The following is a 13,129-nucleotide window of genomic DNA, read 5'->3' as shown; positions in this document are numbered from 1 at the left end:
CTTGAATGACTTTTATAACTTTTTTTTTTTTCATTCATTCCAATTATTATTACAAAATTTTTGCTTTTCAAATATTTTTGAACTTTTTTTTTTTAACCTTTAATAACATTAAAAAGCAACCACTTTTAAAGTTGGAGGTCAAAGAAACATGAAGAAGTTTAAAGAGCTAAATTAGAGCAGTTCCAGCGATGAATCCAGAAAAGGAGGAGGAGTGATGCGTAAGGAGATGATGCATTCTTCCCTCCTCAATACCAGAATCTGAAAGTCCTAAAATATATTAGAAATAAAGACTTTTTGTTTTTGAAGACGCAAATGGGATACAAATTAAAAATATTTTAATATCCCCCTTTTCTCCAATAAAATCCCTGGATCCGTCACTGAGCAGCTCAAACATACTGTCAATTAAACAAATCTTTTAGTCTATATTAATAAACAGCGTATCACTTCTGATACCTCAAATAGTATTTCAATATGAAAATTATTGACGTTGTCGCTTTTTCGACAAAAGTGACAAAAATTCATTACCAAGTTTTATAAAAATTAGCTAAATAGAGGAATTATTGAATTGAACTTATACAAAATACAGTAAAGTTTGGAAGACGGTCAATTCTCATTTGAAACTCAATTGTTTTTTAAAATTGTTAGATTATATTCTTTCCTTTTTCTATAAAAAAGCATAATCTTAAGATTATGTTTTTTCGAAATTTTCAAAATTTAATTATTTTTTTTTATATATATATTCGTCATTATTAATATAAGTTTGTACGACATTTTACCGTGAAATGTATGACTGGAGCAAGTAGAAGGCAATAGTCTTATCATCTTGCCCCATTTTTGTCATTGACAAAATATAACAAAATATAAACCAAATACAAATATAATAAAATGTTTATAATACATATAATTTTTTTTTTTTACTTCTTTTACAATGAACATCATTAAATAACCAAGCAAGTAATATAATAGAATTTCAAGAAAAAGTGAAGATTTAAATTGAAAAAGGAAAAATTTTAAAAATATGGAAAAATTTTAAAAATAAGAGATTGTCTCATTAATGTTGAGGTCTAGTAGCTGTTGCTTTACAACGCATTTAAAATGTTGGAATGAGATTATCGTTTTTATTTTGTTTGTTAGAAATGAGTTCCACAATTGGGGTCCTCTGCTGGATATTGAGAATTTAGATTGTCTTAAAGAGGTTTTCGGAATATATTAGTTCTTGATAGAGTATTTTGTTTGATATTTGTGATTAATAAGGCGAAAAAAGTTAAGACTTCAGGGACCAGATCATTTTTGAGTTTAAACATGAACTGAAGAATGCAATAGATATTTTGTTCGTAGATATTAAGAACTCTCAGTTCCTTCATTAAATGTTTAGAATTGGCATTTCTATTTGCGTTTGTTAATATACGGCATGCTTGTTTCTTATTTTTATATATTAAATCAAGTTTTGATTGGTAGATACTAGCCCAGGCAATATTGCAGTAGTTAATATAGCTATGTATATATGCAAAATAAAAACTTTTAAGGCATGCATTATTTAAAATATATCTGGTTTTATGCATAATTCCAATGTTTTTAGATATTTTGTTTTTTAATATATTAATGTGGTCTTTCCAGCTGATATGTCGATCTAAGAATACCCCGAGAAATTTAAATGAGAACGCTCGATTTAATCTAACTTTGTCTAATAGAATATCTGGAAGTTTTAATGGTAGTTTGTCTGAATTATATGGTTTTGTGAAAAAGATATAATTACTTTTTTCAATGTTGACAGAAAGTTTGTTTGCTTTAAACCAATCGCTCAACTCTTCAAGTTCCTGATTTACTGTATTAAAAAGTGTTGTAATCTTAGAGTGGGTATAGAAAGCTTGAGTGTCATCTGCGAAAAGAATGAAGTTCAATATACCGGAAGATAAAAATATGTCATTTATATAGATTAGGAAAAGCAGAGGTCCTAGAATAGACCCCTGGGGAACACCACATGTGACGATTTCAAGGGGAGTGTATGTTTTATTGTAAAATAAGGCTTGTTTACGGTTTTTTAGATAGCAACTGAACCATTTTAAATTTTTATTTTTTATACCATAATTATAAAGTATGTATAGAAGGATCTCGTGGTCCACTGTATCGAAAGCCTTTGAAAGGTCGATAAATACTCCAAGGGTGTGTTTGTTTTTGTCGAAGCCACGTAAAATTTCGTTAACTAATTTTAATACAGCATGTACAGTTGAGTGGCCTTTTTTAAATCCGTATTGGTTATTGTAGAGGATGTTATTATTTTGAAGGTATGTAAAGAGTCTATTATACATTATGCGCTCCAATATTTTTGAGAAGCATAGGAGTATGGAGATGGGTCTGTAGTTAGATAAAGTCGAGTCATCTCCGCTTTTAAATACTGGAACTACGCGTGCTAATTTTAGGCGGTCAGGAAAAACTCCATTTTTTAATGAGAGATTAAAGATATTCATTAGAGGATACTCAATAACGTCATAAACGTTTTTAACAACTTTAGAGTCTATGTCATCAAGACCTGAACTTTTTCTGGACTGTATGGTTTCAAAAGCATTCCAAAGCTCATCAGGAGATAAGTCATACTCATCCATTGTAAAGTCTACTTTTTTTAAGTGTGATTTAAATAGTTTTTTACTTTGAGTTATTTTATTTGCTAACTTCTTTCCAATGTTTATAAAATAATTGTTAAAGCTTTCAGCAATTTCTTTTTTATCACTGATAAATATGTTTTTATCATTAGTATTTAAACGTTTAGGCAGTGTATTACCAGAGTCAATCTTTTTTTTTCCTATCATTTCTTTTATAACATCCCATGTTTTTTTGTTATTTCCGATATTGTTTTGCAATAAATTAGAATAATAATTTTTTTTTGCTTGTTTTTTTATTTTTTCAAAGAGGTTTTTATAATTTTTGTATTTGTTTTCATTTTTGTAAGTTTTTTTTTTTTAAGTATTTTTTATAGAGTCTTTGTTTTTTTTTGGAAGATTTAATACGACCTTTGGAAATCCATGACTTTGTAAGCTTTTAAGATTAATCATTTTCTCTTGCTTTGGAAACGCTTTTTCATACGCATTACTGAACTTTAAGTTAAAATATTCATAAGCGTTATTTGCGTCTTTGTAATTGATGAGTTGATCCCAATCTACCAGTTATAGATAGTTACGAAAGGTTTCAATGGTATTTTTATCTATCTTTCTTTTTGTAACGCTTATTAATTTGTTTGATTCCTTGATTGATTTTTCTTTGAATATTGAATTTGATGTGAAAAATATTGGGAAATGATCACTTATATCAGTTTATATGATTCTGCTTTGAGTGTGATATTTCGAGAAGTTATTAGTAAAAATATTGTCTATGAGAGTTTCAGTTTGACGAGTTATGCGAGTTAGTTTAATAATTAATGGTAAAATATTGTGCTGATAGAGGAGATTTAGAAAACATTCAACTAAATATCATTTTTTAGGTTTAAAAGGTTTATATTAAAGTCCCCCATTATGTATATTTGTTTATTTCTATGCTTATTAAATACTGTTCTAAATAGTTTTCAAACGTTGTTATATTTCCGCTAGGTGGTCGATACATTGCGGTTAAATAAACACTTTTTTTGTTATGAATCAGTAGTTCTATAGTTAACGACTCACATTCCGCATTACAATTACTAAGATTTTCTAATTTTTGAAAATAAATAGAATCATAAATTAAAAAACATATTCCGCCTCCTCTGCAACCAACTCGGGTTTGATGAACTGATTTGTATCCTGGTAATTGAAGATTCGAGTTAACGGAATCTTCAATTTGACACCAAGATTCTAAAAGACATATTACCTTGAATTCATGGTTTATGTTTCGTAACATAGCTTTAAGATTTTGAAAGTTTTTTTTAAGACTTCTAATGTTTAGGGTTAATGTCGAAAATAATGGTTGCGTTGAGTTAAAATAACAAGATACTTCCTCAACATTAAAGTAACAAGAGTCTATTTCAATTTCATTAAAAAGATTTATATCAGGATCTTTATTTTTATTCAAAAGCAGTGAATTATTTTTATCAAAAAACTTAAAAGTTTTTGTTTTATTTGTTTTGTCAGCCATTTGTATTATAAAAAATAAAAATATATTTTTGAAAACGAAAATTGATATTTTTACTTGCTTACATCTTTCTTGGTAAAATCACTTTTAAATTTAGTAATTTTGTCGTACCTTACAGCGACGTTCTCTCCGTTTTCTCTCCTTAGCTTCGCCTCTGAAAATAGCTTCTTTCTTATAATCGAAGTCTCTCGAGAGTAATCTTCGTTCATATAAATGTTTAGTCCTTTGAGTCGGTGGGCTTCTTTCAGGATTTTTGTTTTGTCTTTAAATCTTAGTAATTTTAGAATTATAGTTCTTGTTTTTCCGTCTTTTTTATACCCTGTGCGTTGGGCTCGTTCGATCTCTACTTCATTCACTTCCAAAGTTTTAGAAAATAATTTTAAAACTTTATCTTCGGTCTCATCCCAGGTTTCGTTAACACTTTCCGTAATCCCTTCAATTCTAAGATTATTTCGTCTTCGATCTTCTAGTATTCTATTTTTCTCATAAATATTTTGTATTGGGCTTTCTTTTTCTAAGTTGTTACTTACCGTTTTGACTTTCTGTTCAATTAAATGTTCGTGAAAGTTTAGACTTTCCTTTAACTCATTTAATTCTTTTTTAAGTTTGTTTATTTTGTTTACATTATCAGCAGATTTGTTTTCAATCAATCCCAATCGATCATTTATTATTTTCAAATTAGAACTCATAATGTCAACAAAGTTTTTTTCTTGTTGTTTTAGTATTTTTTTTAATTTCTTTTTTGTATTCATTGAACATTTGAGTCAGCATTTTCTTTATTTCTGATACTGTTGCAGCCATATTTTTTAAAATACAATTCACAAGGAACGAAATATATCATAATTTTGAGTTAAAAAACTAAACAAAATAATTTTATTCCAATTACCAGCTCACGTAAGTTATTTTTTGCAACCACTAAATGTTGGAGTTTTTAAAACTGTAAAAGCAAAATGAAAAAGAATTGTAGAAGCTTTCTTGGTTAGAAATTCTTATTTAAGTTTGAGTGACCAACAGTTTCCTGCCAAGTTAAAAGACCGGAAAATGCACGTAGTGGCTTTGAAAATACTGGTATATTTCCATTCAATCGTTTAAATAAAATTCAAAATAAAACAGCCAACGGGGCTATTTTTTAAGACGTAACAAATGACAAAATTGACAATTCGTCCCCTCAGTATTATCTTGTTCTATCTATAAATGTAATAAATAAAATGTTCTCTCTAATATATAAAATAAATACAAAATATATATATATATATAAATAAATAAAATGTTCTACCTGATATAATATATTAAATTATATTACATAGAACATTGTATTTATTTATATATAATTTTTTTTTTTGTATTTATTTTACATATTAGATAGAACGTTTTATGTGTTACATTTGTAGATAAAACAATATAATACTGAAGGGAGGAATCGTTTCTCAAGAAAGTCAACCGTTTCATAAGTTTCATTGTTATAATTTCAAAAAACTCTATGAACAGACTTTCAACAAAAGAAATATCAATAAACTGGTTAGTATCAATAATGCCGTTAAATATCTTTTGGTATTAATAAATCAGTGCTCCGTTAGCTTAGAGAAAGATTAAAACCTCTTACCGGTAGTAAAGAAAAGGGAATACAATTTAAAAAAATAACATATTATAACTATGACTGAATTATCAGCAATGGCTCACGAAAAAGCTACGCAAGCTGCTAAAAAAAAACTAGATGAAAAAGCAACCAAAAAAGTTATTCATGAAAAAAAAACTAGACGTAGCTGTTCTCAAAGAACAAAGGTTTAAAATAAAAGAAGAAAATAAGAATTTTAAAACTAAACAAACCCCGAAAACGGTCTAAAAAATGTAAAGAAACTAGTCGATTCCGTGGTTAGCGTGGTTGTAATAATAAAACGGTATAAAATAATAATTTTTAGGGAACAAAATAAAGGGGTTACTGACAACCTGTTTACAATAAAAAAAAATGAATTGCTAAATGGTCAAAAAAACACAACAATTGTTGTGTTTTTTGACCATTTCTCATAAATCCCCCATAAAGAAGAATTGGAAACTTAAGCTTCCAATTCTATTTTATGGGGCAGCATTCGCCAAGATTGCAACACACTTGATACTAAATACTGAAATTTCTGCTAGTTAGCAGTGTTTAAATGGCAGTAACAGACAGTTACAGCGAAGGTGAGTTTTTTAAACTGATTACAAAAAAAAATAATGGAAGACAGGATCTAAAAAATAGATGTCTACACTTTACCAACGCAATTTTATACCCTTACGTTAAAGTATAAAAGGAATCTAAAAATTTTCATAATCTTTTTACTTAACTCTAAGCTAGAGGTCTATATTAATATAAGTTTTTTACTATTTTAAACTGAATGCCAGTTTTTAGGATTTGATATATACGTTCGGAATTAGAAACGTGTGCTATTCGGAACTAAAACTTCACTTTTACATATTAAAAAGAGCAACGTTATCGAAAAAACTTGAAATTTAAAAAGAAATTTAACTGATATATTTTCAACAAAAACAGATTTTAAATAGATTTAAAACAATAAATCTTTATGAATAATAAATAAAATATTAATAACAAATCTTAAAACCAGAATATTTAATTACTTTTAAAATCTTATACAAAAAAAACTAAATGACCTAAAAAGACTTTTTTGATTTCGAATTTTGAAAAACTTAATTTAAAAATTGATTCTCACCATTTTTGCATGATTATTTGACAAAAATGCATTCTTTTACATGCCCATATAAACAGTTTCATGCTGATTAGGAAACCTGTAACATATGTGAGAGTGGAAACCCTGTAACATATGTGAGATTAGGAACCCTGTAACATATATGAGAGTGAGAACCCTGTAACATATATGAGAGTGAGAACCCTGTAACATATATGAGAGTGAGAACCCTGTAACATATATGAGAGTGAGAACCCTGTAACATATATGAGAGTGAGAACCCTGTAACATATATGAGAGTGAGAACCCTGTAACATATATGAGAGTGAGAACCCTGTAACATATATGAGAGTGAGAACCCTGTAACATATTTGGTTAAATAGGCAGTAGAATAATTTTTTCTAAAAATTGATTGGAAGACGACTACGGAGAATGTAGATATTACAACAATTTTTGTTGACTTTTTTTTTTATAAAATCTTTCCTGGATTCAGTATGATGCATGGAGCCCAGTGCGTTAAATATACATGGTTAAATACAAAGAGTAATATTTATAGGGTAATTCTTTATGCAGTATGTTTTTACATAAAAGTGTTTTGAATAAAGAAATTACCTTATAAGTTTGCACTTTAAGCAAAAAATATCGGTTGTTAAAAATGTTCTAAATACTAAGTCCGTCGTCAGTACCAGGTTATAAAATTTGACTTTTTTGTATTTAAAATAGGTGACAATAATATAAAGTATTTTATTGTTTAGAAAAATATTCAAACAAATTAAATTTAGACCAATAAACAAAATAATGGATAACAAAAGTTTAAAAAAGAATTTAAAGCTTTCGATATTCACGATTACAACGTTTTCTATCAATTAAAGCTTTTGATATCCACGACCACTACGTCTTCTACCAACTAAATACCCGATAAGAACAATAACAATAAGACCGGCTAACGCTCCACCGACAGCTATAGGTACAATACTACTTGATTCTTTCGGCGATACAGAGTTAGCACAAAAAGTTTCTGAAAAATAAATGTCAAATACTAATTATCACTTATAGTTGCGTTTTTTTTTAAATAAACAAAAAAAAAAAAAAAAAAATGTCAAATACTAATTATCACTTGATAGTTGCGTTTTTTTTAAATAAACAATAAAAAAAATAAAAATAAAAATAAACAAAATGTTTTTAGATTTTTTTGAAAATAAACAAACGAGATTGTACTGTCGCTCTAATATTATCTTTTTAAATTTTATTGTAAATTATTTAATGCATTTGTTTATTACATATTTTAATTGTACTATTTATAAATATTTAAACACAATTAAGAAAAATGAGATATTGAAATGAAAATAAGAAAAAATTAGGCAAATGAGATTTAAATTTTCCTTTACTATTATTATTTATTAATCGCACGTATTTTCCAATTAGAAAAATTTACAATCGTAATTTTTATAAAAAATATTTATATGACTACGAATAGAAGAAGACAATTATATTGTCTCATCTACATACCCGAGAAATGTTCGTCATTTGTTTGTTAAAATAGTATACAAAGATATAACTCGTATTTTTGTTTGTTTATTGTCATATGTTTGTTAAAATAGTATATAAAAATATAACTCGTTTAAAATGTTTAATATTTTAAAGAATTAAATTTAAGAATTGGTTTGAAAAATAAGAAAATGTAGATAACTTGCGAATGTTTAGATTCTCGTTTTGAAAAAAGACGCGCGCGCATACTTGTAGGCAGACAAACAAATATTCGGAAATTTTCCAGTAAAAACATTAAGATATTTGTATTTTATGTAGGGAAATTTATTTACTGTTTTAATTTTTAACGAGAATTAAAATATTTTAACAAGTCGTTGTGTAGCTAGTTACTCAAAAAGATGTGAAAACTAATTTGGATTTAAAGTTTATAGAGTTTCTTTTGGAAAATCAATTTTAAAAGTAGAAAATATAGAAACTAGATTAGAGCTAACAGATTAGCCAAATTTATCTGATTTCATAACCCCAATTTCTAGTTCGATCTAAAAAAGAAAAAAGAAAAGTATATTATGAAGCTTTATGTAAAAAAATGGCAATCATTTGACTATCAGTACTATCATCTACGTTATAGATCTTGATAACGACACTGAGAAAATACATTAAAACACCAAACCACCTAATAATAAGTCTATTATTTCTAAGTATTATCAACACAATAATAAAATAAAGCAGAATTTTAAACTTTTCACTTTCAATTAATGCAACACAAAACCTGCGTTTGTTGTTGGATGACCATCTAATGTTAAGCTTATAAAGCTAAAACAAAGTCCATCAAATAACGATACTGCTTTTTTGCAGTAACCCTGCAATAGTGTAATATCTTAAAAATAATAATACCAATTTTCTGCAAGAGTTGCCAATCTGAATTTTGGCCAAAATGTGGAGTAATAAAGAATAAAAAAATGTTTTTGAAAAAAAGTTTAAAGATTATTTGTATTATTGATTGTAATGAAGTTTTTAATGCGAGAAAAAAATTTTAACTTTACGATAGCAAACTCGGTTCAGTTACAAACATATTGATACTATTAAATTTTTAACTGGTATAAAGCAGCATTTAATTTGTTGAGGCAATTAGTTTATTATCTACTGGCTGGAGTAGTTTTGTATCAGACAGATTACTATATCAAAATAAACTTTTATCAGAAGCTTAAACCTAGTGGCTATATACTTGCTGACAAAGTGTGGTGATTCATATTGCTTACAACTGTTATTTGTTAACTATTGTGTTTCTTTATGAAAATAATTGGACTGTATCTTTAGGTTACCATATTTATTAATTTGCTGAACAAAGTCTTTTATACCAGCATAAGTTTTAATTTACTACTATACTGCGACCAATTTCTATAGGCGCAAGTGGATTATGTCTTAAAAACGTACTTAACTTTATTTTAATAGTGTATTTTAATAAATTATAAATAAAGTATCAAAAAATAATGAAAATTATCACCAAAAGAAATCAAATTTGAAAAGAGGTCAATCATAAATGAATTAAATTCAAAAGATTGCTGACTATTTTCTATAGACGCAGTTCACATTTTTTAACAAAACTATCAAAAAAAATATTTTTATCACATTTTAATACTCGATTGGGCCTCCTTTGCGCTGAATTACTTGCTAAATTTGTTTTGCCATACTTCCCACCAAGTTTTCCAGCACTTTTGGCTCCATATCCTCCCAGCATTTTGACACCGCTACTTTTAGCTCTGCCACAGAGTTATATTGCTTCTGGTCAGCATAGATACGTCTTACAATGATTCCCCAGATGTTTTCAACAGGATTCAAATCTAGACTGCGAGCAGGTCACCACATTTGCTCAATTTTTTTAGCTTTAAACCAAGCTTTAGTCTCGTTACTAGAGTGAATGCTGGCGTTGTCTTGTTGAAAAACAAACTTTTTGCGTCGATATTTGTTTTTAAATGGAATCAAACATAATTTTAGCACATCAATGTATTCAGAACTTTTTATTTTGCAAGATGTAAATGCTAAATTTAACTTTTCTGTTGCACAAAACCCAAGCGAAACCATCAAAGATCCACCACCGAAATTCCTTGTCGAAAAATATTAGGGGTCTCTCTTCAAATCACGCCAGTAGCCACTAATAATATCAGACCCATCAAGATTAAACTTTTTCTCGTCCGAAAAAATCACCTGCTATTGAAAACAAAAATATTCAGCTATTTAGATCTTACGTATTCATGAGAATTTAACCTAAAATTTCAAACTTGTTCCCAATCGCGTGCCATATTTTCGCGGGCGAATTTCATCCGTTTCTGTTTGTGAACGGGCTTCAAATTTGGTGCTTTATTCACTTTAGATCGTACAATGTGTGGAGTGTCTTTAAGAACTTTTCTAATCGTCTCCTTGCAAACATTTAAACCCAAATCTGACTTAATTGTTGTCAAACTTTTTGATGGATTTGATGCAAGTCGAACAATTCTGCGTTTTTCACGGCCTGAAACCTTATATTTCTTTGGTTCCGCTTTATTGTTGCATAATCTGTTGGATTTTTCAAGAAATTACGGGTAACGTGATCTGATCTCTTCAATCTTCTAGGAATTTCTCGATTTAGATCTTTTTTCTGATGATAAGCCAATATTGGACCTTTTTCATTATCGGTAAGGACCTTCCCTTTCGGCATTTGGTTAAGTTCAACTTGATTTCGACTCACAAAATAAAAAATACTACAGGCTATAAGAAATTTGCGACGAAACTCGTAAAAACTTTATTGCGTTTCTAGAAAATTGCCACGTGAATATTAAAAATTTAATTATTTTAATACAATCAAGACAATTAAAAATCAGATGCATAATGGATCATTATTTTCTTATTCAAATGTTTCTTATTCAAAAGTACCGTTATTCAAAAGTACCGTTCTTCTTATTCAAAAGTACCGTTAGAACAATTTTATTACCACGGTAACACTGTAAATCCGCAAAATTCAAGATGCGTCCATAGAAAATGGTCGCAGTGTATTATCATAATATATACCATAAGCTAATACCAATACCACATCATAGGCAAAACAAGGTCTAAATAAAACTTAATGACAACATAGCACCTGGTATTATTGAACCAGTACCACAAGAAACCCCAACAGAATGGTGTTCCAGAATGGTGATTCTGCAAAAGAAAAACGATTCACCTCGGAGAACTGTTGACTTACAATGTTTAAACGATGTGACATTGAGAGAAACACATCACACTAATTCGCCAATTAATATTGTTAATCAAACCTCAAAAGGTAAAAAGAAAACTATTATTGATGGTTGAAATGGATATTATAGTGTTCCTCTCTCACAAACCATCAACAAGGCTACAACCATTATTACAGATTGGGGACTTTGTCAATACTTAAGAGCACCACAAGGATTCGATGCACGGATGCAACAACTGATACACCAATCATTTTAATGATATAACCCAGAATTAGTAAGCGACCGGGGCCAGGACCGGGGCTAGGTTTGATAACACATAGCCATGACCAGGGCCAGGTTTATGATCAGGGCTGCATTAATATTGACAGATTCTATAAAAATGTTATATTTAATTAAAATTTATGATATGAATTTTATTTAAAAACAATATATAGGATCTATATTATAGGATCTATCAATTTAATATTAATTTAATATCAATTAAATATCAATTTAATATCAATTTAGGATCTATCAATTATAGGATCTATCAATTTTAATGCAGTCCCGGCCGGGTTTATGCCCGGGGTTGCATTTATATTGATAGATCCTATAAAAGTATTGTTTTTAATTATAACTCATATCATAAATTTCAATTAAAAATAACATTTTTATAGGATCTATCAATATTAATGCAGCACTGATCATAACCTCATCCCCAGTCACGGCTATGTGTTATCAAACCTAGCCCAGGCCATAGCCCTGGTCGTTTACTACCTAGAATTTCTATTTAACTATACTTGGACAAAATTAAGTTTGCCAGATTTGAGCTAACCATGACAGGATATAGACCTTACAAAAGTAATTTGACGCAATACCAAATTTTCCATCACCAAAAGATATAACCGGGATTTGATCATGGTTTAACTTAGTCACACAGGTGTCATACATTTTTTCTCAGGCACCAATAATGGCTCCATTCAGCGCCTTGTTAAATAAAAAGGCAAATTTTATTGAGACCTAACTATAAAAAATCTTTTTCAAGCATCTAAGCTTATAATCAAGTTAATAAAATAAGGTGTTCAAGCATCTAAATATTAATAGGGGAGAGTGGGGTATTGGTGAACACCTAAGCGGGAATGCGAATTAAAGACACCAGTTATACAAAATTGATCATATTTATTGCTTATCAATTAGTTTAACTACTCAGTCACAAACCCTCAAAAAGAATTTTTAAAAATCTTATTATAAAATAAAAATTTATGCCAGAAATAAAACCATTGGTGTTCGGAATTACCCTGCCTACGTGGGGTAATTCCGAACACATTGGGGGGCAATCACAAGCACTGTTGTGTAATAGCGAATAAAAAGCTAATTGTAATAACTAAGTCTAAAAACTATATTATGCAACAAAAACAAAAAAAAGGAGTGACTTTATTTCCATAGAAGCTACAACAGAGTGTTACTCAAGAAAAAAGTTGCATAAAATTATCAGAAAAATTTAAAATCAAATTATAGTGAACAACATCCGCAGCTTCATTACACTACTGCACGTCTGGAACTGAGCATAGGATCCCTTCTCAGCAGGTAAAAAAAAATTGTCGAATTTATTTTTTTACAATGCTGTTTTGACCATGTTCGGAGTTACCCCGCGTTCGCCATTACCCCACT

The 13,129-nt window shown here is 28.8% G+C and overlaps 2 protein-coding genes across 2 annotated transcripts in view; both read right to left on the bottom strand.

Annotated features, from left to right (window-relative positions):
* Positions 1–4,151: 4,151 nt before the first annotated feature.
* LOC136074351 (uncharacterized) lies at positions 4,152–4,787 on the bottom strand. Its single transcript, XM_065786657.1, has one exon. The coding sequence runs from the start codon at positions 4,785–4,787 to the stop codon at positions 4,152–4,154; it is 636 nt and encodes a 211-aa protein (XP_065642729.1).
* Positions 4,788–7,591: 2,804 nt separating this feature from the next.
* LOC100212604 (mucin-2) overlaps positions 7,592–13,129 on the bottom strand; it is a 54,780-nt gene continuing 49,242 nt past the window's right edge. Inside the window, exon 5 of the mRNA XM_065787953.1 lies at positions 7,592–7,797. Coding sequence (XP_065644025.1) covers positions 7,646–7,797 — 152 coding nt within the window. The 3' untranslated portion in view covers positions 7,592–7,645. The remainder of the gene's footprint in view (positions 7,798–13,129) is intronic.

This window comes from Hydra vulgaris, chromosome 01, assembly GCF_038396675.1.
Source record: "Hydra vulgaris chromosome 01, alternate assembly HydraT2T_AEP".
Taxonomy (NCBI): domain Eukaryota; kingdom Metazoa; phylum Cnidaria; class Hydrozoa; order Anthoathecata; family Hydridae; genus Hydra; species Hydra vulgaris.
The sequence above is the reverse complement of the archived record's forward strand: the minus strand, read 5'-3'. Positions and strand labels throughout refer to the sequence as shown.